The sequence below is a fragment of the Rhinolophus sinicus genome, linkage group LG13, assembly GCF_036562045.2.
Source record: "Rhinolophus sinicus isolate RSC01 linkage group LG13, ASM3656204v1, whole genome shotgun sequence".
In the NCBI taxonomy this organism is placed as follows: Eukaryota; Metazoa; Chordata; class Mammalia; order Chiroptera; family Rhinolophidae; genus Rhinolophus; species Rhinolophus sinicus.
Window position 1 is genome coordinate 16,393,067 of NC_133762.1, and position 24,816 is coordinate 16,417,882.

A 24,816-nucleotide genomic window follows, 5' to 3' on the forward strand; every position below is an offset into this window, starting at 1 on the left:
TCTCTCTCTCTCTCTCTCTCCCCATCCGTTTGATTTCTTGCCGAGGAATACAATCAAGACAGCTTTCTACCAAATCTTGCACAGAATAGAAAAGTAGATAATTTAGGTAATACAAAAAAACAAGAGTACTCTTGAAAAATTGAAACCAAGAAAAACATGAAGCACTCATAGAAGCACATCGAAGAACAGTGGTTGCAAGGGGTGGTGGGAAGCAGGGAGATGTTGGTCAACGAGTACAAACTTTCACCTGTACGAATAAGTTCCAGGGACCTAACATACAGCATGGCAACCACAGTATTCTATACTGAGGTAAATGATTAACTCAGGTATAGCAAAAATTGGAGAATCTGGCTCCAGATGGATTAGAAGCCTCAAAGCAAACCTTACCTTACATTCCACCACACTCTGATCTGATTCACAAGTTACATAGATTTCATCCACTGCCCGGCGAAGATTGTCAAAAAGAAATGCCCAGTATCTAGCTCTTAAATCTATTTTCCGAGGGTGCCTTGTTTTAGTGGGACTTTTATCAAACTGTTTATCTCCAGTTGTAGATGATGTTATTTTACAGTCTACTGCAGTGTTCTGGTGAAGCAAAACAAAACATGAAAAACAAACTTTTTTAAATCCTCCAGGGATTGGACCCTTATATAAAGCACATTTTTCAACACAAATACTTTGAAACATGACATTCTCCTTTTCAAGTTACATCATGTCACACGGAATTCATCTAAACAAAGCCTGGCACTGTAAACAGAAGCAGCAAGTTTATGAGGTTAATTTTAATTTCAGACATGTCATACTGAAGATTACGGTGATTTCAACTCTAAATGGACCCACTAAAGTGGCTCCTGATTTAATGGCATACATGTATGGCTCATTTACACACAATAATAATAAGTAGCAACATCAACATTTTGAAATTGCTTGTATATGTTCTTTTCATTTAGAATATAACATGTACTGTAGTATATTCAGTTGCTTAATGTTATCTTCAATCATTTTTGCACCTAAAGTAAAAATTAAATATAAATACAAAACAAGTGATAATAAAAGATTGATGGATTAATAAAACTAAGCACCAGCTACAGAACAGACTCATCAAATAAAGTAACTGTAGTGTTTATATGACCCATTCTTTCCTCAATTTCAAAGGCCAACTTTGATAATAATAGTTTTGCAGAGTATCACAAAATCCTTCTACCAAACACATAAGCATGCAGTGCACGTAAAGACCTAAATTCAGAACACAAACCTGAAGCTTGCCGTAGAAGTACAAATTATTTATTCTCTGTGGCTACTCAAACTGATAAGTAAGCACTATCCTTCTACTACAGTTAGAATAATAAACAATGCCAGGTTTCTTTGGGTTGTTTTGTATGGGGGTGTGTCATTACTGTCTGCTTCTTTGTTTCTTTCTTTTTCATAGAAGAGCCCCAGGGTAGAGAACGTCGGAACTAGAGGCTCACAGCCTCCTGTTCTGCGTTAGGCTCTGGTGTTCAGTGTAACAGTGATTCCTATACGTCATGAGTCTTTTATAGCCAGTCTTCAGCTTACATAGAATCATCACCACCAAAAAGCAAGCAAAGCAACACGTGCACACTCACGTTTGTTCTCTCTCTTTCTCTCTCTCTCTCTCCTCTCAAAGGATTGAAATTGAAATGAATCATCCTTCTTCCAGTCCCATATCCAGACTAGGGATGCCAAATTTAGCAAATAAAAATTAGCAAATTATTTTATCTACAGCCCTAGCCCAGGCCTAAACTCTCAACATCCAAGTAGTAACATTTAAAGTCATCATCACAAACCCACAAAACCTTTCCTTCAGCTGCTCCTGAAGTCCTTTCCAGGCCTAGTAATAAATGGTTTAAGAATTACGGTCAACATCCCCCTTCTTGGATTCAACTAAAGTCAGAATCCAATTCAAGTAGCATCTCTCCCAAAGCACTGCTTAATTCTGTCATTAATTTCCTAACAACTATGACAACAGTAACTAATGATTTATACAGGATTATAGATCAGAAGTCAACTTTACATAATCTTCTAACTCTCTGCACACAATTTTGATAATATGCAATATTAGCTCCACTTTACAGCTTTGAAAACTGAGGCTCAGAGGTTAACTGATCTGTCCAAGATCACATATCCACAGAACACCCTCTCTCGATTTCAGCCATGCGACTAAGCTGCTGCCCAGGCCCTGTGCCGAAAGCCCTTTACCAGATTTCAGACCACCTCATTTCTGTTCCTATATACCACCCAAAGTTAAAATGAACTGGGGAAGTTTCCCAAATTATACCTCCCTCACAAAGTTTGTATACAGTGACCAGCAAAGGGCTAGTAGCTTCCTGTAATTTCAGACTCTAATCTTAAGAAACTTTCAAAAATACTTTCATTCATTCACCCCTTTATGTGTCTGCCCTGTCATGCACCCACATGTATATAATTCAAATACTTTACCACCTGTTCTTACAATGTAGACTAGACACTACTGCTTTCAGGTTAGGGCATTTCTATTCTTTATGATTGCGCCATGTGAGGCTGTTACCAAGGAAGATTCCAGACAGGCAGAAGCTACAATGAGGCAGGTCCGTCGAAAAGGCTGACTGTACAAGCTGACAGCAATTGTGACAAAAATAGTAACCCTTTATGTTCGCGTGCTTATTTACACTTTATGAAGGACTTTTGAAACATATCATTTCACCATCACAACAAACTGTAAAGACAGGACGAATGCTATCACTCCTATTTTGTACTTGACACAACTAAGGCTCACATTGAGTTTCTTGACAAAGCCAAAAGGCTGAGTGACAGAACTGGGACCAGAAGCCAATACTTCCAACTTCTGCTGCAATATTCACAAAGCAGTCACATAGCATCTAGCACACAGCAAGCACATATTAAGTTAGATCTGATTACAGTGAGAAAGGTAAAAAGAAATATGCTCTTAGAAAAAAATGTGAATAAACTAATGACAAGATCACCAAAATTGTGAAGAAAGGCAGAAGTGCTACAGATTGTAGAGGCTAATCAATCTGTATAGAGTTTCAAGGTCCAGGGTTCTTACCTACCACTGACAGAAGTAACAGCAGTTATACTAATAACTGAAGCAGCATGTGACAGTCATGGCATAGTGGCTATCTGCCAGGCACTGGGCTAAATGCTTTCCATACAGTTATATTTAATTCAGTCTTTGAAGAAATTTTGTATCATAGATGCTGTTATTTCCATTTAACATAGGAAAAAACTGAGTTTTACTTCAGTTAAAGTAAATGATGAACCCAATGTCTCACACTAAGTAAGTGACAAAGCCAAAATTCAAAATGAGGTAACTATACCATTTTACGGTTTACTGTGCCTAACTCCTGCCAAAACACCCAATAGAAGACGAAGCAATCTAAACTTTTGGCAAAGGTTAGACACAACTGGATTCCATGAAATTGTACTGCTTTACTAAATGACTTTTGAGGGGAAAAGAAAAAAGGACAGGAGATGGAAAAAGGAATGAAGACACTGAGATTTCTTAACTTATCTCTCTCAAATGGGCTCACTGACTCCCCTAAGAATCTGATGACACCTCTGGACCTATTTACCGAAAAAAGCATAGGTATATAAAACTGAAGATGCATTTGTTTGATGTGCATGGACAGCATAATAACCCCAAGTGCCTAGTGCACCCTGGGGTTCACTCTTGGTGGTGCACTTCCTATGGGTTTGGACAAACGTCTAATGGCAGGTAGCCATCAGCAGTGTCACACAGAGGATTTTCACTGCCCTAAAGGCCTCGGTGCTTCTCCGTCCTCCTCCCCAGTCCCTGGCAACCACTGATCGTTTTCCCGTCTCCACAGTTTTGCCTTTTCCAGAACATTGTGCAGCTGGAATCAGTGCGTGGCCTTCTCGGATTGGCTTCTTTCACTTAGGCATATGCATTTCAGGTTCCTCCACGTCTTCTCATGACGTGAGAGCTCACTCCTTTTTAGCGCTGCAGTAATATTCCATGGTCTGGATGGACCACTGTTTACTTATGCATCACCTACCGAAGGGCCTCTGGTTGCTTCCAAGTTCTTGGAATTATGACTAAAGCTGCTTCAAACACCCGTTTTCCACGCCTCTGGGTAAATACCAGAGTGTGACGGCTGGATCTTGTGCGCGGGGTGTGTGGGCTTTGTGAGGATCTGCCTGGCTGTCTTCCTCAGTGGCCGCCCCGCGCTGCGTTCCCACCAGCAGGGAGTGAGGGCTCCCGCGCTCCCCCATCCTCCCAGCGCCTGGTGCTGTCAGTCTCCTGCTTTGGGCCTTTTGGGTGTGGAGTGCTACCTCATCGTTTAATTTGTATGTCCGTGATGAGGTATGATGTGAGCATCTTTTCATATGCTTATCTGCTATCTGTACATCCTCTTTGATGAGGTGTGTCTGTTAGGGTCCTTTACCTGCTTTTTAATCATGTTGTTTCTTATTGTTGAGGTTTAAGAGTTCTTCATATATTTTTTGTAACAGTCCTTTATCAGATGTGTCTTCTGCAAATATTTTCTTCGAGTTGCAGCTTGTCATCTCATTCCCTTCACATTGTCTGTTATAGAACTGAAGTTTTTCATTTTAATGAAATCCAGCCTACGAATGACTTCTTACATGGATCGTACCTTTGGTGTCATATCTAAAAAGTCATCACCAGGAGTGACATCAGCATTATGATAAGTGAGACACTCCCTTTGTCTCTCCCCTTGAATCTATAACTAGTGGAACCTTTCTAACTCAACAAAGACTCTTCTGGTCAACACACTAAGACACCTGAGAGATCCACATGTGTATACATCTGAAGGTGACTGGAGGCAAAACTGGCAGAATGGGAGGAACAGTGCCTGCGGCCCCGGACCCCGGCTGCAGAGGCAAAGCCCGTAGCCCCGTAGAGCTCACTAGCAGCAGCAGAGACGGGATGCACCACTCTGGCCCCGGCAAAGGAAAAGAGCAGCAGCAGCGGCATCGGCACCTGGGATGGGCTGCCACCCCAGCTGCCGCACACCACACCATCAGAGAGCTGGGCAGCAGCAGCGCAGGTGCACATACAACTCCAGGACCAGCAGGCACAGGGAAGAATGCGGCAGCGGTACCCACACCACAAAACCAGCCCATGGTAGCGGCACCTGTTAGCCTGAAAATCCCAGAAGCAGTGGAGGCACCTGCTGCCCAGGCCGCCCCACCCAGTCACCCCATCCCTCCACCACAGCAACAGTGCCCAAGACCCAGAAAACTCCAGATTTAGCAGGGGCACCTGCCATCCCAGTGGCAACACCACAACCACAGAGACACCATCACCAGCAACCCTCAGAGGCACAAGCATCAACAAAGAGGGTACCTGTCACACCTCTGGCACAGAGTGTGGAAGGTAGAAAGTGCTGGCTATCAAATACAACCAGTCAGCTCTGGTAAGAGAAACCAAAAACCTGTCCTCTAGTGCCACCTACTGGAAAACTAAAGAAAGGCCTCTAATTGTCAACCTGTTGACTCATTCTAATTAAGGTGTAAACAAAGCTTTACCTAAATTAGAAAGGTGTTCACTACTTAAAATGCACTTGCTTAGAAAAAAACCTACCAAGCACCATGAATAATCCTGGTAAAATGGTATCACATAAAGAAAATGACATTTCCCCAAAAATCAAACTCAGAGTCATGTAAGATTGTGATCAAATGAGAAGAGAATTCAAAATCACTGTCGTCAGAAAGTCAGTGAGATATTAAAAATATTCAAAAAGGCAGTTTAATGAACTCAGGAATAAAACTGATGAACAGATGGAGTACTTTACCAAAAGACTGAAACTATGAAAAAGAACTAAACAGAAATTTTGGAGCCTAAGAATTCAATAAATGAGACGAACAATGCATTAGAAAGCACTGGAAATAGAGCAGACCACATGGAGAAGTTAGAAATCTAGCAATGATTCATGTGGAAGAAGAGCAGAAACTAGGATTATAAAAAACAAAAGAACTCTACGAGAACTATCTTCTTTCACCAGAAAGACCAACTTAAGGGTAACGGGTATCCCAAAGAAAGAGCGAAGGGAACAGAGAGCCTATTTAAAGAATAGATGAGAACTTCCCAAACTTGGGGAAGGAGCTGGACATACCAGAAACTAATAGAACAACTAACTATCTCAATGCAAAAAGACCTTCTCCAAGACCCATTATACTGAAACGGTCAAAAGTCAATCATAAAGAATTCTAAAGGCAGCCCATGGAAAAAGACACAATAGTCTACAAAGGAACACTCATCAGGCTAACATCAGATTTCTTACCACAAACTCTATAGGCCAGAAGAGAGTGGAATGACATAGTCAAAATACTGAAATGTAAAAACTGCCAAGAATAATTTACCAGCAAAGTTATGCTTCAGATATAAAGGAAAAATGAAGGCATTCCCAGAAAAACAAAAGCTGAGGGATTTCACCACAAAACTAGAGTTACGAGAAATGTTGAAAGGAGCTCTTCTGCCGGAGAGGAAAAGGCAAAAGTACAGAAAAGTTTGACAAAGTGATGAATAGACACACAGAATCAAAAAACTGTAACACTATTACAGAATAGAGTGTTATAGTTAAATATGGCATAAAGGTTAAAGGGAAAAGCTGTTGCAAACAGCTATAACTATTTCAATTTGGTAATGAACACACAAGATAAAAAGGGATAATTTGTGACAACAAAAACATAAAAGTGGTGGCAGAAAAGGATGAAACTACTATAGACAAATGAAGAGAAGATACTATCGGAAGAAAAAGGACTACTTTATAAGACATTTTACATGAACCTCATGGTCACCACAAAACAGACATCTAGAACAGAGACTCAAAACATAAAAAAGAGAACATAGCGAAAATCATCGCAGAAACTGAAATATGAATCACAAACACAAGAAAAAAGCAATGGAGACACAGTGACCAGAAAACAAAAGACAAAATGGCTGTAGTAAGTCCTCATATATCAATAATCACCCTAAATGTAACTGGGCTGAACTCACCACTCAAAAGGCACAGAGTCCTGGATGGGTTAAAATACAAGACTTGACTATATGCTGACTTCAAGCGACTCATCTCAGCTCCAAAGACAAACACGGGCTCTAAGTGAGGGTTTAGAAGATCATATTCCAAGCAAATGGTATCAAGGGAAAGGCGGGTGTGGTTATACTTATCTCAGACAAAATGGACTTCAAGCCAACACAGGTAAAAAGAGACAAAGACTGACATTACAAAGGAGACAATCCGTAAAGAAGACGTAACATTCATATACCAGGGGTGCCAAAAGAATGTCTACAAGTGGACACTTTGGTCAACGTGGCTCAAGCAGTAGTTCACCGTCATCAGAAGCGTCTGGACACATGGTAACCACTTTGAGCACCTCTTGTAATTGTAGAAGTCAAAGATGACTTGTATCCATCTTTTATTATCTGTATATATTGAGTATTACAATTTTAATACAGTTTTCCTTTTTTAAAATGTGTATACATTTTTTTGGCACCCTCTGTATATGCTCCCAGCTTAGAAGTACCAAATATATAAAATAATTATTAACATACTTAAAGGGAGAAATTGATATTACCACAATAATAGGAGGGAGACTTTGGCGCCCCATTTACACCAACAGATAGATCACCCAGACTGAAAGGCAAGAAGGAAACATCGGCCTAAACAACTCATTAGACTAGACAGACTTAATAGCTATTTATAAAACTTTCCATCCCAAAGTGACAGAATACACATACTTCTTGAGTGCACGTGGACAGATCATATGTTTGGACACAAAGCAAGTCTCCATAAATTTAAGTTTGCAATTATGCTATCAAGAATCTTTTCAGACCACAGCAATATGAAACTAGAGATCAACTACAAGAAGAATGATGGAAAAATCACAAATATGTGGAAATTAAACATGCTACTGAACAACAAATTGGATCAACAAGGAGATCAAGATTTCAGAGACAAATGAAAATGAAAATATGACAACCAAAATCTATGGATGCAGCAAAAGTGAAACTATGAGGGGAGTTTACAACCATACAGGCCTTCTTCAAGAAGAAAGAAAAATCTCAACTAAAAAAAATCTAACTTTATACCTAGAGAAACTAGGAGAAATAACAACCAAAGCCCAAAGTCAGTACAAAGAAGGAAATAATAAAAATCAGAACAAATAAAAGAAATAGAGACTAAAAAGAAAATAGAAAAGAGACTAAAAAGACAATAGCAAAAGTGGTTCTTTAAAAAGAGTAAAATTCACAAACCTTTACCTATACTCATTAAGAGAAAAAGAAAGAAGACTCAAAAAAACACAATCAGAAAGGTAAGTTACAACAGGTCCACAGAAATACAAAGGATAATGAGAAAATAATATGAAAGGCTATATGCTAGCAAATTGGAAAACATAAAAGAAACAAAGTTCTTAGAATCATACAACCTTCCTACTCTGAATCATGAAGAAACAGAAAATCTGAATAGACCAATCACTAGTAAGTAAATTGAAACAGTAATCAAAAATCTCCTGAAAAACAAAAGCCTAGGCCCAGACGGCTTCACTGGGGAATTCTACCAACTATTCAAAGAAGATTTAAGGGCAGGCGGTTGGCTCAGTGGTTGGAGCGTGGTGCTCATGGCACCAAGGTCAACGTTTCGATTACCACAGGGTCCACTGGGCTGCGCCCTCCACAACTAGATTGAAAACGACAACATAACTTGGAGCTGAGCTGCACCACCCACAACTGGACTGAAAGCAGCAACCTGACGTGGAGCTGATGGATCCTGGAGGAACCCAATATTCCCCAATAAAATTTTTTTTTTTAAATGTGTAAAAAAAAAAAAAAAAAAAAAAAAGATTTAATACCTCAGTTTCCTTATTTGTGAATGAAGATAATAATAATGTCTACATCAAAGGTTTTTTATGAGAAGAAAATGAATTAACATTTGTAAAGTATTTAGTACAAGCTAGGCACATACTACTATATAAATGTTTGTTAAATAACGTGCCATTAAGTTTATACATGAAAAATACAAAATATTCAAATCCTTAAAAATATTCTATAATTGAAAATAAAAGTCAGTAATTAAGAAGTTGTACCTGTTTAATAGTTTTATGCATGCTTTGAATTGTCCTCTTTGATTTTCCACCAGTTTGACATTTAGGTTTTCCTTTAACGCAAGAATAAATAGAAAATATATAGATCAACATATAGATAATAGGAAATCGAACTACACAAATCATTCAGGCATACTAACACATTATCTCCTTCCAGAGATCACAGAATTTATACATGAGCAATATGAACTACAGATGTAACAAAAAACAAATTTCCAAGGTCCCAGAGACTGCTGTCATACAACAGCTTTCTCAGAACAGGAATAAATCAACTTCTTAAAGAAGTCAGAAATTCTGACAAGTTAAAAACAAGGTTAAGTTAGTGATACTTCTCAACCTTTATGTACATGTCTGGAAAATACTTATTTGAATTAAAATTTTATTTTAACAATGAAATTAAGAATACATTTTTTAACATATAAAACTCAGTATTTTCTGTTTTGATTAAATCGTCTGATTTATGAAATACATAGTTTCATTTTGAAAAGGGGGGTTTTCTGTTCTTTGTATTTTTGCAGTCAGATACACCTTTCCCATTTGTTCTTTTTTATAAGAAGGACACTAACTACTGTTTTATAATCAGTGTATCCTTGAGAACAATTCAAAATCAGAGTAAAATCTACAATGTACAAGAAAATTATTTTCCTTTTGGCAAAATAATTTTGGGCAAGGACTCCAAAGCAGTAGGAATGAACCCACCCACAATTTATCTGCACACAGTGGGCCTCCCCTATTGTTGTGCTAGGCATGAAGGCAGAGAACTCTACATACACAGCCCTTTATTCATCCTTTCATTTTAGGGAGCAATGTACCAAAAGGCTTTTTAGAATATACAGTATAATCACCAGCTTAGAACAAGTCCCAGACGAAACAGAAATTAAACAAAGAACAGGTGAAAACTTTTAAAAATTGAATTATTATCCTCAAAAATGTCTGAGTATATATTGTAGCCAAAAAACAAAACCAAGTTGCTGTATTATTTTTAAAAAAGAAAAATAGGGCCGCTGGTTAGATCAGTTGGTTAAAGCACACTGCTGTTAACAAGGTTGCCAGTTCAATCCCCACATGGGCCAGTGAGCTGTGCCCTCCACAACTACACTGAAACAACTACTTGACTTGGAGCTGATGGGTCCTGGAAAAACACAGTTAAAATAAATAAAAGTTTTTTAAAAAGCAAAATAAAGATTTTTTTTTATAGTGGCAAAGTTGTAAAAATATAAAATAATCCTTATCAAAAATTATGAAGTTAACATTCTTTTTCTGTCATCATTATTATAGATACTCAAAAAGTTGTAATTCTCTGTGCTTATAGTTCTATTACATTGCAAGAAGCATAAATGAAGCTTTAAATTATACTGGCCAGTTTTTTATGTACTTGCATGTAAAACCAGATTATATACAGATATGTGATTCATTATTGTATTTTCTTTCCTGTTTTTTTAATAGAAACAACTTTAATAAAAAACACCTTCAGATTATTTGATGCTCTGAGTAACCCATGGAAGATGGAAAACAAAATTTTGCAAGACATTTAAAATATGTAGCAACCACAGACATTTTTAGGTTTTATGCTGTTACTTTGGTAGTAAATAATGTTGATATATATTTTCTATCAAAGAGATGAACAGTAAGCTCCTTATGAAAAATTTAGCCAATAAGGAGTTATATTTTTAAAAATTATTTTAATTTTCCCCTGTATTTGATAATTTTTATGATACAAAATAACTGCTCTCTAAAAAATATCTAGGAAGACTGACAAAGCAAAGCTACTGAAGGAGAAGTGGTCGAAACAGATATTTTAAAATACTATAATGCCTCCACAATGGAAACACATGAAAAGACTAGTGAAACAGAATGTAATTACATATGGAAATTCAAAGGTGCCATGTCAAATAACTGGGGCAAAGAATGAGTTTATCGTAAGCGATGCTGGGGCAATTTGTTACCCACAAGGAAAAAGATGAAATTAAATCCATACCTCACACTATATGTAAGAATAAAGTACAAACGGACCAGTATAAATGTGAAAAGACAAATAAGAAACATAATATTAAATGTTTTTTAAATGTAAACATAAGAATAAGACACGGGTGAACTCTTGTACAGCTTGAAACATCCTGCTGTGTGCACACGGTTGCTCTCAAAGAATAAGAACATGTCAAAAGGAAACAAGAGCCAGCTTAACATGCCTCCCACGAGACAAGTCTAGGGCAAGCTACGCATCAATATAGAGTGATGGGTTATAACTCATTAAATAAGAAGCTATGAATCCATACAGATTGCAGTAAATATGTACTGTACATGTGTTCATATAAACAGGAAAAGGGAAACCTCTTCCTTGCATTAGAATGCCAACTAATAAATGTAGAAGGAACAAGGGGGTTAGGAAACCACCATTGTGCAACCAACAGAATACAGGATAACTTATTCAGCTAAGAATTATCAATGGAAACTAAAAGTAGTGAATGGACTGTTTCAAGAGAAACAAGATATTTACCTAGTCTCAAACTCAATTTTATCACAAATTACTTACTATAAATGAAAAAACTACTTCACAGTGTAGAAACTGGGGAGATAACACCTTAACCAAATGATCCAAGTTTCCATCACTAGTAATAAGACAAACCTACATCATGTGCCTCCTCTGATGCACTGAAAAGGATACAACATAATTTCTACAGAATCCCTCCAGAAAGACATAACTGAATCTAAGAATGAAAACACATCATACAAACCCAGTGTGAGGAACAATCTAAATCCCTTGGAAAATTTTAGAGTAAGGTATCATCTGGCACACCCCAAACCTTCCTTTTTTGTTTCCCTATCCCATCTTCCTTACTTCAGGACCTAGCGAGTGTTTTCATTGCTCCTAGCCACGAAAGTGCAAGGACTAAGGAGAAAAGGTATTTTTTCTATTATCGTTCAAAGAATAATAAGACCTGAAGAAATGTACTTCTCTTTTATTTTGTAAATCGTTACATTACATTGTACCAAATTATGGTAAATGTAATGAATTTTTACAACTGTTTTTTATTTTTATAAAAATTCAATAAAATAATCTAATCTCCCATATTAAAACAAAAACAAAAACCACTAATCTGCCAGTCCTAGTAATATAACAAACCCAAATTCCTTCCTAGGTGAAACAGTAAAATGAATTAACACTTTCATGAAACCATTTGTGTGTTAGATAAAAAGGCCATAAAAAATTACTTATGTATACTAATTTACCCAAGAGTGTTAACTATAAACAATATCAGTCTGTCTGTGGTTTATGACTAAATATAACCTTCTAAATATAACCTTTACAACAAAATGAAACTAATTTTGAATACATACCATCATCATCTTTGCTTTCTAGCGGAACACTCCAGGCTATTAGATTTCTTGCTGTACGACCCTCCTCTGCAACTATTCTCCTTACTTTGTCATGACTATTGGAGCGCTGGAATGAAGCCTATGTACATGAAAGTGAGTATTTATTAGATAATTAGATTAGTCCACATATAAAATATATTTGGCAGACAGATTCATTATTTCTGGTATTTCTCAGAAAGAAGACACTTAAGACTAACTTGGGATAGGAAAGGTGGTTAAACAGAGAAAATGTTAAGTCACAGATCTTTCTCAGTTCTAAAAAGAATGACTGTTATTACTTTAAAAATAAAAAGTATTTCAAAAATAAATGCAATCTAAGGTTCAAAAAAAGTTTCCTAAGGAGTACAAACACTGCTACGTACCCATCTCAGCACCTCCTCTTACATATCATAAGGTTAAAGTATGAAAGAGATCAGTTTTTACAAACATGCTACACATTCCCCCTGAAAGCTCTCTGCAGCGTAAAATGTTTCCGAGAATCCTATTTTTTCCTTTGACATAATGCTACAGTAAAATTCCACTCAGTTGTAAATTTCCAATGTATAATTTTATCTCCAAGTTATTGAGCTCTATGTAATAATTCCTGTAACTGACATATTTAAATTGCAAACTTAAACTACTGCACACAATGGGTGTTGGCATACAAGTATGTACGTGTGTGTGCATGCATACATACACGAGCACATGTATAATTTCTTGCCTACTGTAGCCCTACTCAGCTAAAAGCAACACAAGCCTACAGATTTAGCCCCACCAAGACCCTGGGCCAATGGAAGCCAGGTCCAATAACGTAAAGGAAATTACATCTCCACTGACGAATGCTCGAGAAGAACAGCTTGTTGTCATAAACCAAGTACCCTGTTTCCCCGAAAATAAGACCTAACCAGACAATCAGCTCTAATGCATCTTTTGGAGCAAAAATTAACATAAGACCCGGTATTATATGTTATATTGTATTATATTATATTATATATTATATTATACCCGGTCTTATAGTAAAATAAGACTGGGTCTTATATTAATTTTTGCTACAAAAGACGTACTGGAGCTGACTGTTCGGCTAGGTCTTATTTTTGGGGAACACGGCATCTATAAAAACAAAGAGGCTATAAAGCATCCCTGAGCCGGAGGCTGTGGCCTTCTCACCTAATCCTTCATTCTGTGTGGGCAACCGGCCTCTTTCTGAAATAAAGCTCACCATTGGTCCCAGCCCCAGGTCCCAGTGCAACGAATGGGTGCCTTCCTCATCTCTTCCAGGTCTTGCCAGCCCAGGATGTTAACATTCCTGGAATCCTTGGGCAACAATACATGTACTGGGCAATTACTATGTGCGACAAATGCCCTGTGGCAGCCACTGAGGAGAAATACAAAGAAACAGAAGGCATTGTACTTGACCTCAAAGAGTTAACAATCCAAATGAGTGAACCAAACATGGATAAAAGCAAAAAATAATGTATGACTTAATCGGTATGATAGCTAGTCTCCAAAGATGGCCTCATCTCCTCAATAAACCCTGGCCACTAGTGTTCATGCCTTTGTGTAACTCTTGGAACTGGCTCTGTGACTTGCTTTTTGACCAGAAAAATGAGGAGAAGATAACAGGGCAAAACTTCTGAGACTAGGTCATAAGAAACTTTGCAGCCTACACCTGGGTCTCTTATGATGTTCCCTCTTAGGACACTCACTCCTGAAACCCAGCCGGCAAGCCAACCGAAGCCCATCCAGAGACCAGGTAAAGGCAGCACTCCAGCTGGCAGCCCCAGTTGAACTTCCACCTGTCAGACACCATCCGCTGAGCCATCTTGGATGTTCCAGCGGAGGAGAGCCCACAGATGACGGCTGCCATCCCAGCACCCCAGGCACAGCAATAAAAAAAATGCCCTGTCAACCCACAGAATGAGAAATAACAGGAACTATATATATGCACACCAATCTACAATGCACACATCTGTATGTCTGTATCTATTTCTACACAGATATGAAAAACCATGAGTTTATGCTAAAACCTCTCATTTCAATCCCACACCACAGGGTTCATTCATTTTAGCCTTCCCCTTTCCATATTTGTAATTTCTTTGTCTAACAGTAAGAAACTTAGCTCTCACTGGCTAAAATATATTTACTTCTCTGTTCAATTCTAACATACAAAAGTAGTTTCAGAATTCTGTTGTGGATGATCACAGGCATTTTCCATTTACCTTCCGGTTTGGGGCCACATTCCTTAGAGCCACAAGTGGCAGATAAGCAGTGATTTACTATACCTTGCCCATGAAAGCTATTTAAAAGTTACACAAATAAAGAAGAAATACTATGCAGCTACACAAAGGAATGAGGATCTCTAATGTTCTAGGGTATATTGCTAAGCAGGAATAAAAACAGGTATCAGAATATGATATCTTTGGGTGTAAGAAAGATAAAGTGATATATAATTAACATATAATTTATATATATATACTTATAATATTTCTTTTCGGAAATATAAACAATAAAGGATAAACCAAAAACTGGTAAAAATGATTGCCCACAATACCTATTAGGATAGCTACTGTCAAAAAACAAAACAAAACAAAACAAGTGTTGGCAAGGATATGTACAAATTGGAACCCTTGTGCATTATAGGTCAAAATGTAAAATGGTACAGCTGCTATGGAAACCAGTAGGCAGAGGTTTATTAAAAAATGTAAAATGGAATAACTATACGATACAGTAATCCCTTCTGGGTACACAGCAAAAAGAATTGAAAGCAGGGTCTCAAAGAGATATTGGTACACCCATGTTCATAGCAACTTTACTCACAATATCTAAGACATGGTTGCAACCCTATCTGACGACAAATGAATGGATACGGTAGTGTATACACACAATGGAATGTTAGTCAGTCTTAAAAAGTAAATTCTACACAAAAAATCTGAAAACATTTATCTGTAAAGATATATGTTCTCTGATGCTCACTGCAGCTTTATTTACGATGGTCAAGACATGGAAACAACCAAAGTGTCCTTCAATAGATGATTGGATAAAGAAGATGTGGTATATATACACAATGGAATACTATCTCCTGCCATAAGAAAAGATGAAATAGTGACATTTCAACAGCGTGGATGGATCTTGAGATTATTATGCTAAGCAAAACAAGTCGGACAGAAAAAGTCGAGAACTATATGATTTCACTGATATGTGGTCTTCCTCCTCCTGGGTTTCAGTGGGATAGTTTAAGAAGCTACTTATAATTGCCTAAAAATCTTGAGTTAGAAAGGTGTGGGGGAGGGGAACCTGTCTGTGCAGGCTTTCTGGGGAGCTTGACATCAGTCCTCATCCCAAATCCAGAGATGGCCCTGGCCTAACCTCCAATTTGCCTGCCCCAGGGAAAGTATGGCTCCTTTAGGAGCTGGCTGGGCCCCAGGCAGGAAAGCAGGTCAAGCTGTTGGCATGAACTTATAACTTTTTAAGATTAAGACATAAAAGAAACTGGCTTGCATTTGTATCACTGCCCTAGGTCCCACAAACGGTAGGAGCGAGTCTGGAGCTCTCAGGTTGAGTATCACATCCACAGTTGTGCACTTTACTGTACTTTACAACAAATGTGTTCCACAGAGTATCTTATATGTAATAAATATTACATCAAAAAAGATAATAAATCAAAATAGATGGAAGAAAGGAAAGAAAGAGGAAGGCCATAAAAAACTAAGGTTAGTGTTTACGGTAGTTTGATCACTTACCATCATTCTTTAATTCCCTTCTATGCCAAGAAGCTCATTTACCACATAAACCAATGAGGTGTGACTCCTATAACAAAATATACACACATATACAATTAGTCATAACATTGTCAGGAAATCATCTTTATTCATAAAAAGATACAAATCTCATCCCAAGTTTCTCATTAAATTAAACAAAAAATAAAATTGCTCCTTTATATTGCCTGTTTCGATATGTTTTACGTACTCCATGTTCTCTAAAACAAATTCAATGGAAGAGAAACAGTGTTAATTACATGACTAGTCCACGATATCCCAAACCCAGAGGCTTCAAACTTTTTTACTACCATCTATAAACACACACACACACACACACACACACACACACAAACACTTTACATCCTGACTCAGTTCACACGTTTAACTGAAGCAAAAGTTTCATGAAATGATATTTATCTCTATTATGTGAGAGATGCTCTGGTATTTCCTTCTCTATTCTTTTTTTTTTTTAAATGCTGCTTTCACTGAATAGATTTAGGATCTACTAATGAACTCCAAACAGTATACAAAACATCTCCCTCGGAACTTTCAAAAACTGACATTTTTTTCAGAATATTTTAATTACCAATTACTGTATTTTGCCATGTATTATATAACGTGCTCCCGTATAACATGCACACCCATGTTGTTGGCCCAAACTTTCAGGGGGGGAAACTTTCATTTTAATGTTTTAATTCAAAGTTTTATTTGCTTATATTTAGGTACTTGTTTTTTGTATTATTATAAAGGAATTTTAACGTTTATTTTTGTAACAGTGTGGTATAAGAAATTTTGTATAACAAATTTTATCTATGGTAACAAATTTACCATATTTACACCTCACAGAAGAAGTCCAAGAACTCTTTGTCATCGCAAGTTCATTGTAAGTTCAACAAAACTGATGATTGTATTCCAGGGCATTATTTTGCATACAGATATCATTATTGATTTTTAAAGTTACACTTTTAACTCATAAACATAAATAGAATTAGAAACATTAATACAGCTATGGAGCTAGTACTACCCATGGATGATGCACATCCTTATTTTTCCCTCACAGATGTGGGCAACAAAGCGTAATACCGTTCCTACTGTAAGGGAAACTACTTACTGTGGCCAAATTTTTACTTAAAGAAATCCGAAGCAGAGAAACTAGATAGAACACAAAGGAGAAGGGAAATTGCTAAAAAAGAATGGCCTATCCCTGTAAGAACAGTTAATGAACAAAGAAAAGCAAGCAGCAATTGCGACCAAACCTTCTAGGATGACAGCCTCGATCATTTTTCCTTTGTCAAGTGAATTCGCTCCTTTTAAATAAATGCAGCACCTCAAATGAAAGCATCTGTCCAAACAAAAACTTATACAGAAGTATTCATAGCAGTATTATTCATAATAGCCAAAAAGTGGAAACCACCCAAATACAGAGGAATATTCTTCAGCTATAAAAAGGAAAAGTGCTTATACCTGCTACAATATGGATGAACCTTGAAAACATTACATGAAGTGAAAGACACCAGGCACAGAATATCACATATTGTATGATTACAATTATATGTAATGGCCAGAACAGGCAACCCATAGAGTCAGAAAATAGATCATTGGTCGACTGGATTAGAAAGTTGGAAGGAAACAGAAGTGACTGCTAACGAGCACAGGGTTTCTTTTGGAGATGATGAAAATGTTCTAAAATTTATTATGGCGATAGTTACACAAGTCTAAATACACTAAGAAAAAATTTTTAAATGGGTGAATTGTATGACACATGAATTGTATCTCAATAAAGCTATTATGTTTCCATGCAGTGCCTCTGTTTACAACTCTCCAATGCCTTTCCATCTCCCTCAGAGTAAAAGCCACAGTCCTCACAGTAACCTCCCATTGTCTCCGAGCACATCTCCCGCTCCTCTCTCCTCCCTGATGTTCATTCCACTCCAGCCACACTGGCCTCTTTATTTCCCCAACATACCAGACACACTCCTGCCTCAGGGTTTGTTTGCAGAACCCCATCTGGGACACTCCATCTTTGCTCACAGGTCACTTTCTTGGTGAGGTCTTCCAAGCACTCTTTTAAAAACTGCAACCCATTTATCCTGATTTCCACCACTGGCACTCTCTATCCCACTTCTCCTCTACAAAACTTACCACCTGTACTATTTACTTAATTGATATACTGTCCCATCTCTCCCAAGAAGAATGCAAGCTTCTATGATATTCGTTGGTCTTATTACTGGTATAGCCTCAGGACATAGAACAGTACACGGCATTGAGCAGGTGCTAATACTTACAAATGAATGAAGCCCAAGCTAAAGAACCTTTGCTTTCTATGTTCTTTCCTCTCATCCTCTACCATATTCAAAGCCTACCAATTCTTCAAGGCCAGCTCAAAAGTCACCTTCGAGAAGCCTACTCTGATATCCTCTGCTGACAGACAGCTGTCATTCCCGGACCACTTTCCTCTATATTCCTTACCTCTAAAAAGTGAGGGAAAGCAGGGTATAGTAGAAAGAGTATGTGGAGGCATTGGAGTCAACCAAATCACTATGTGTGACCTTGAGAAGTCATTTAATCTCTTTGAGCATTGATATTCTCATCAATAAAGATGAAGGCTAGGTATTTACCAAACAGAAATAAAAAACGTATTTTCCACACACACACACCTACATGCAAAAGTTCAAACCAGCTTTATTCATAATATTACAAAACTGAAATCAACCCAAATATCCATCAACAGAAGAGATAATCAAAATGTAGTACATTGATATAATAGAATAGAAAGCAACAGAAAGGAATGAAGTGATACACACCACGGAATGGATAAACATCAAACATTATGCTCAGAAAAAGAAACTGGACACAGAAGAATATATACTTAATGATTCCATTTATATGAAGTGCAGAACATGCAAATCTAATCATAGGCGAGAAATACCGAAAGAGGGTTGCCGTGGTTGGAGAAGGACTAAGAAGGAGTACAAGGAACTTTCTGGGAGATGAAAATGTTCTCATCAGGACAGTGGTAGTGGTTCACAACAAAATATATAAATTTGCTAATACCTGTAAACTGTCCACTTAAAAAGTGGGTGCACTTCTGGTATGTAAATTATATCTCAATAAAACTGATTTTTTTAAAGGGTACCTAGAAAAAACGAAGGCTATCCCTAACTTATAAGGTTGTCAGAAGGATTAGATGAGACATATACACTGAAATCAGCATGGCACAGTGGAAAATGGTGAACAATCTCAATTTAGCCTATTATTATAGTTACTAGCTACATAACCTTGGACAAGTTATTTAATCCCTCCGAACTTCAGTTTTCTCATCTGCAAAGAGAGTAACATCTACTCTTCGGAGTTAAATGGTAACACACCATAGGTTTGACCAGTTAATACAATATCTGACACGTAACAGGTATACAAATATTTTTTTTATTTAACATACAAAACCCAGCACATAGTAGATGCTCAAAAAATAAGTGTGATTCTCTCTTCCCCATTTCTCTTGTATGATCATTTTCTTCTCGACTACATTTTAAGATCCTGAAGAGAGGGATATCTCTGAACGATCTCCTCTTTCCCCTACTTAAGACAGTGTCTTACAAATTGTAGTCACTCAAGAAAGATTCTGAAGGAAAGGAAAGAAGTTGAATGGCTTGTTGATTAAGCAGAATTACTTTTTTACCTATTATTCATTTGATCATTCCAGAATCAATCAATGAAACTTTCCAATAAAGACAATGGTAGGCTAGATACCAACAACATTTTTAAGACAGACAGAAAATTTTATGTACCATATGATCTATCCACACTGGAAAACAGACTGGGAAAAGCCAAGAAGCAATGTGGAGTAAAGAGCATAATCTGTGAAGTAGACTATAAACTGTGGAGTTAGAACCAAATTCATATCCCAAGACTGCAGCTTACAATCTATGTAACCTTCAAGTGCATTTTTTTTAAAGATTTTTGAATCTCAAGGTCCATAACTGTAAAGTGGGGAAGTGTCTACCTTGTAGGAGTATATTCAATGTCAAAGAAATTATGTGTGAAGCACCAAATGGCACAAAACCACTGGAATCATGGGTACTTTTTTCTTTGTTATTTTCCAGATTTTCTGTGACTGCACTGCAAGTCCAACTTTAAAAGATTACAATTACTCAAATTTAAATGTAATTTCAAACTAAAGATTAGACTCAGCTTTCACTCTAAAATTTTCAACCCAGAGATCACAATGTCTAATTACCAGGCCTTTTTCTCCCCAAGGTGGGGGTGGGGGGTGGGGGGTGGGGGGGTGGCAGAGGAGGCTCAAGACTGAAATGTTACCTCTTAAATCCTACCAGATACTGATTTACTCCAAATACTTACATCATTAAGTGTCTTGTGCACTACTATTCATATTGGCACCCAACAAATTTTCTCTGCCTCTGAACTGAAAATCAGTGGTACTGAAATGCATGCATTTCTTTTCAGTTAAATTCTAGATAGTTCCAAATGCACTTGGTAAATAGGTATTACAACGTGTAGATTAATTATAAGGGACATATGTGTCACAGCAGAGTATTTCAATACCACGAATGGTTTCTGGGGAGCAATCACTTAATGATATGAAGAAACAAACCAATACAAAGCTGGCATGCACAAGAGTAAGAGCAAGAGCCCATGTCAGGTTAAATGCCATTATGTCCAGTTTAAAAAGCTGTGTGCTCATTTCTCAAAACAAGACTTACAAATGGCTAATAAGAACATGAACAGATGTTGAACATTAGTCAGAGAAATACAAATCACAACCACAACCACAGTGAGATACTGTATCACATCTACTAGGGTGGCTAAAGTCCAAAAGACAGACAATAACAAGCGTTGGAGAGGATGACAAAATTGGAACCATCATATACTGCTGGTTGTGAATGTTATAGTGCAGCTGGTTTCTAAACAGTCTGTCAGTTCCTCAAGAAGTTAAACATAGTTACCATATGATCCAGCAATTACACTCCTAGGTACAGACCACAAAGAAATGAAAGCCAATGTCCACACAAAAAGTTGTGCACAAATGTTCACAATAGCATTATTCTTAATATTCAAAAAGTGAAAAGAGAGATCCAAGATGGCGGCCAGCAGGAGGCTGATGAAGGAGCTTGAAGAAATCCGCAAATGTGGAATGAAAAACTTCCGTAACATCCAGGTTGATGAAGCTAATTTATTGACTTGGCAAGGGCTTATTGTTCCTGATAACCCTCCATATGATAAGGGGGCCTTCAGAATCGAAATCAACTTTCCAGCAGAGTACCCATTCAAACCACCGAAGATCACATTTAAAACAAAGATCTATCACCCCAACATTGATGAAAAGGGGCAGGTCTGTCTGCCAGTAATTAGTGCTGAAAACTGGAAGCCAGCAACCAAAACCGACCAAGTAATCCAGTCCCTCATAGCACTGGTGAACGACCCCCAGCCCGAGCACCCCCTTCGGGCTGACCTAGCTGAAGAATAGTCTAAGGACCGTAAAAAATTCTGTAAGAATGCTGAAGAGTTTACAAAGAAATATGGGGAAAAGCGACCTGTGGACTAAAATCTGCCGCGATTGATTCTAGCAAGTGTGAGCAGAGACCCAGAGCAGCGCAGACACCCCGCAAAGCAGGACTCTGTGGAAAATTGACACGTGCCACCGCCTGGCGTTTGCTTGTGGCAGTTACTAACTTTCTACAGTTTTCTTAATCAAAAATGGTTTAGGTAACCTATAAAAGGATTAAAAACTTAAAAAAAAAAAAAAGTGAAAAGAATCCAAATGTCCATTAATTGATGAATGGATTAATAAAATGTGGCATATCCACACAATGGAACATTATTTGACAATAATAAGAAATGAAGTTTCTGGAAAAGTCAAAACTACAAAGACAGGAAAAAGATCAATGGTTGTCAGGGGTTAGGAGGGAAGGAAGAACAAATAGGCAAAGCACAGAGGATTTTTAGGGTAGTGAAAGTACTCTGCAGGATACTGTCCTGGTGGACACATGGCATTAGACCTTTGTTCAAACCAGAAAATGTACACCACCAAAATGAAACGGTACTGTAAGCTACGGACTCTGGGTGATAATGATGTGTCAGTGAAGGTTCATCAATTGTAACAAATATACCACTCTGGGGGTGGGGGTGATGCTGTTAATGGGGAGCCCAAGGGAAGTCTGTGTACCTGCCTCTCAATTTCGCTACAACCCTGAACTACTCTAAAAAAAAAAAAGTCTATTTTTAAAAAGGGAGAGGGTGATGAAGTTCTGATACATGCTACAACATATATAAAAACCTTGACAACTTTATGCTAAATGGAAGAAGCCAGACACAAAAACCATATACTGTCTGATTCTATTAACGTGAATGCCAGAACAGGCAAATCCACAGAGAAAGCAAGCAGAGTAGTGGTGCAGGAGGATAGGGAGTAGGATGGAGAAGAGGGAGGGAGGGCACGAATGGGGAATGACTGCTAATGGTTAGGAGGTTTCATACAGGAGTATTAAAAATGTTCAAAATTGAGTGTAGTGACGGTTGCACAAAATACACTAAATACACTAAAACCTGAATACACTAAAACCATTTAACATTTAAATGGTTAAATTTTATAGTATGTGAAATAGATATCAATACAACTGCTATAAAAGAGACCTAATTCTTATTAATCTAGATTTTCCAAAATTTGAATGATTACTACTTTTATGATATCTGCCAGAAGTACTACCTATAATATTATTTACAAATATTTTTCTTTAAATATTGTGTTGGTGCAAAAGTGGTTTAAAAGTAATTGCAGTTTAAACTTTTAAACCACTTAAAATTTTAACCTTTTAGGGTTAAAAGGTTAAACCATTATGGTGGTTTAAAAGGTTAAAACTAATTGCAAAAACTGCAATTACTTTTGCACCAACCTAACAGAACTACACTTTTACTTAATTAAAAAATGTATACTACTATCATAAATGAAAAATCAGTTAATATAAAAAGATGGATATAGCAAAATATTGGCAGTGCTAGTCAAACAAATTAAAACTGAGAAACTCTACAGCACAACAATGGCCAAGCAAAAGACAAAAAGTCAGTAAACGGGATGAACACTAAGGCTGACTCTGCCCAAAGTTTCTGAACAAGTGATGTACTGAAGTCTCACGTGTCTTAGCCAGCCCTGCAGTCCCAGAATGTCTGTGAAGACACTGAGACTCCCAGAGATAGAAATGTGAAGATCGGCTCAAGTACCAGGAAAGGCCTGCCTCTTTTTTCTTTATTCAAGTTTGGGTACACAGGTTCTGAAAGGGCAAGAAGTAAATGATAGGCGCAATACAGTGAGAGGCCTGCTAATACACTAGTGTTACTGTAAAATATGCAGGCCATCTAACTGAAGCCAGGACAGCATATCTATGAATTGTTCTCGTGATTACCAATAAAATCTAGAAAAATTAGGATTTGCAATCACAGTTCCTCTCTAATGTTCACAAAATCTATCACTTGTGTATTTGCATTTTCTGAAATATAACAAAATCTAAAACTTATAGACACAGACAATAGTTTAGTGGTTACCAGAGGGTAAGGGTGGGTGGGGGGTGGGAGATGAGGGTAAGGGGGATCAAATATATGGTGATGGAAGGAGAACTGACTCTGGGTGGTGAACACACAATGGGATTTATAGATGATGGAATACAGATTGTACACCGGAAAACTATATAATTTTACTAACAATTGTCACCCCAATAAAGTAAAAAAAAAGGAAAAAAAAAGAAATCTTTGTTCTTTATTAAAAAAAAAAAAAGAAAATCTAAGTATTTAACTTTGAGCCTGGTACTTAACACAAAAATTATCAGTAATTTTTAATGTCTTTGCTAAGTGGAAAATAAGTGTACTACGGTAAAAATAAGTATTTTGAAAAGCAAAATAGACGTTTTATAATTCTAACTTGTTTAATGAGATTTTCAATTCTGATTACTCCTATACAGACTACCATGAATATATCAACGAAGAAGCATTTATTTTCTCCCATGAACCTGGCATGCCTCTTGGAAAAAAACCAGAACTACCCTGCTTTTCCAATACTATATTAAAAGCAGACCTAACACCTACTGAAATCTCTGAAAACTAAATGTGATGTCTGAGATTTGCTTCAAAACAATGGAGAGGGAGCTTTCATACGACAAAATTGCCCGGGCATAGTTAATTGCTAAAATACATTGTCACACAGCAATTAATTTTACTCTCCATTTTGCCTATCTTCTCAAAATATATAATGAGCTTAGTACTTTAAGAAGTTATCATTAAAAAGTAGTTAATTATTTTATCAAAGCCTCATGAAATCCTTAGTGTTTCATGTCACAGAGGAAAAAGTCTTTCTATAAACCATTTCCTTCTAATAATTTAAGGTTGGCTCCACCAATGGACAGCAGATCTTTGGTTATGTTTCATAAAACCTACTGCCAAAGCAAAACATGTTTGTGGAAAAGGTTACCATTCCAACATGAAACTGGAAACAGATTTTTATTAATGACTTATTTTAATTTTTGGTATACAAGCCATTTGCAGTTTTGATTTCTACAATTTCACAAATACCAATCTCACAGTGGAT

The 24,816-nt window shown here is 37.2% G+C and overlaps 1 protein-coding gene and 1 pseudogene across 35 annotated transcripts in view; one reads left to right on the forward strand and one right to left on the reverse strand.

Moving 5' to 3' along the window:
* The window catches only part of SCAPER (S-phase cyclin A associated protein in the ER), a 221,071-nt gene that overhangs the window by 194,246 nt on the left and 2,009 nt on the right, over nt 1-24,816 (reverse strand). For 8 of the 35 annotated variants that reach the window (XM_074318163.1, XM_074318168.1, XM_074318167.1 and 5 more), the window contains exons 2-6: nt 16,206-16,272; nt 12,448-12,565; nt 9,091-9,161; nt 1,608-1,694; nt 388-585 (exon numbers count right to left, since the gene is read on the reverse strand). In XM_074318163.1, the coding sequence (XP_074174264.1) occupies nt 388-585; nt 1,608-1,694; nt 9,091-9,161; nt 12,448-12,565; nt 16,206-16,211 (480 nt within the window). In that variant the 5' untranslated portion in view covers nt 16,212-16,272. Of the gene's footprint in view, nt 1-387; nt 586-1,607; nt 1,695-9,090; nt 9,162-12,447; nt 12,566-13,632; nt 13,841-16,205; nt 16,273-24,816 lie in introns of those variants that run through there. The other 27 variants (XM_074318169.1, XM_074318172.1, XM_074318181.1 and 24 more) reach the window with 12 other exon arrangements.
* Nucleotides 21,318-21,914, forward strand: LOC141568012 (ubiquitin-conjugating enzyme E2 L3 pseudogene; annotated as a pseudogene).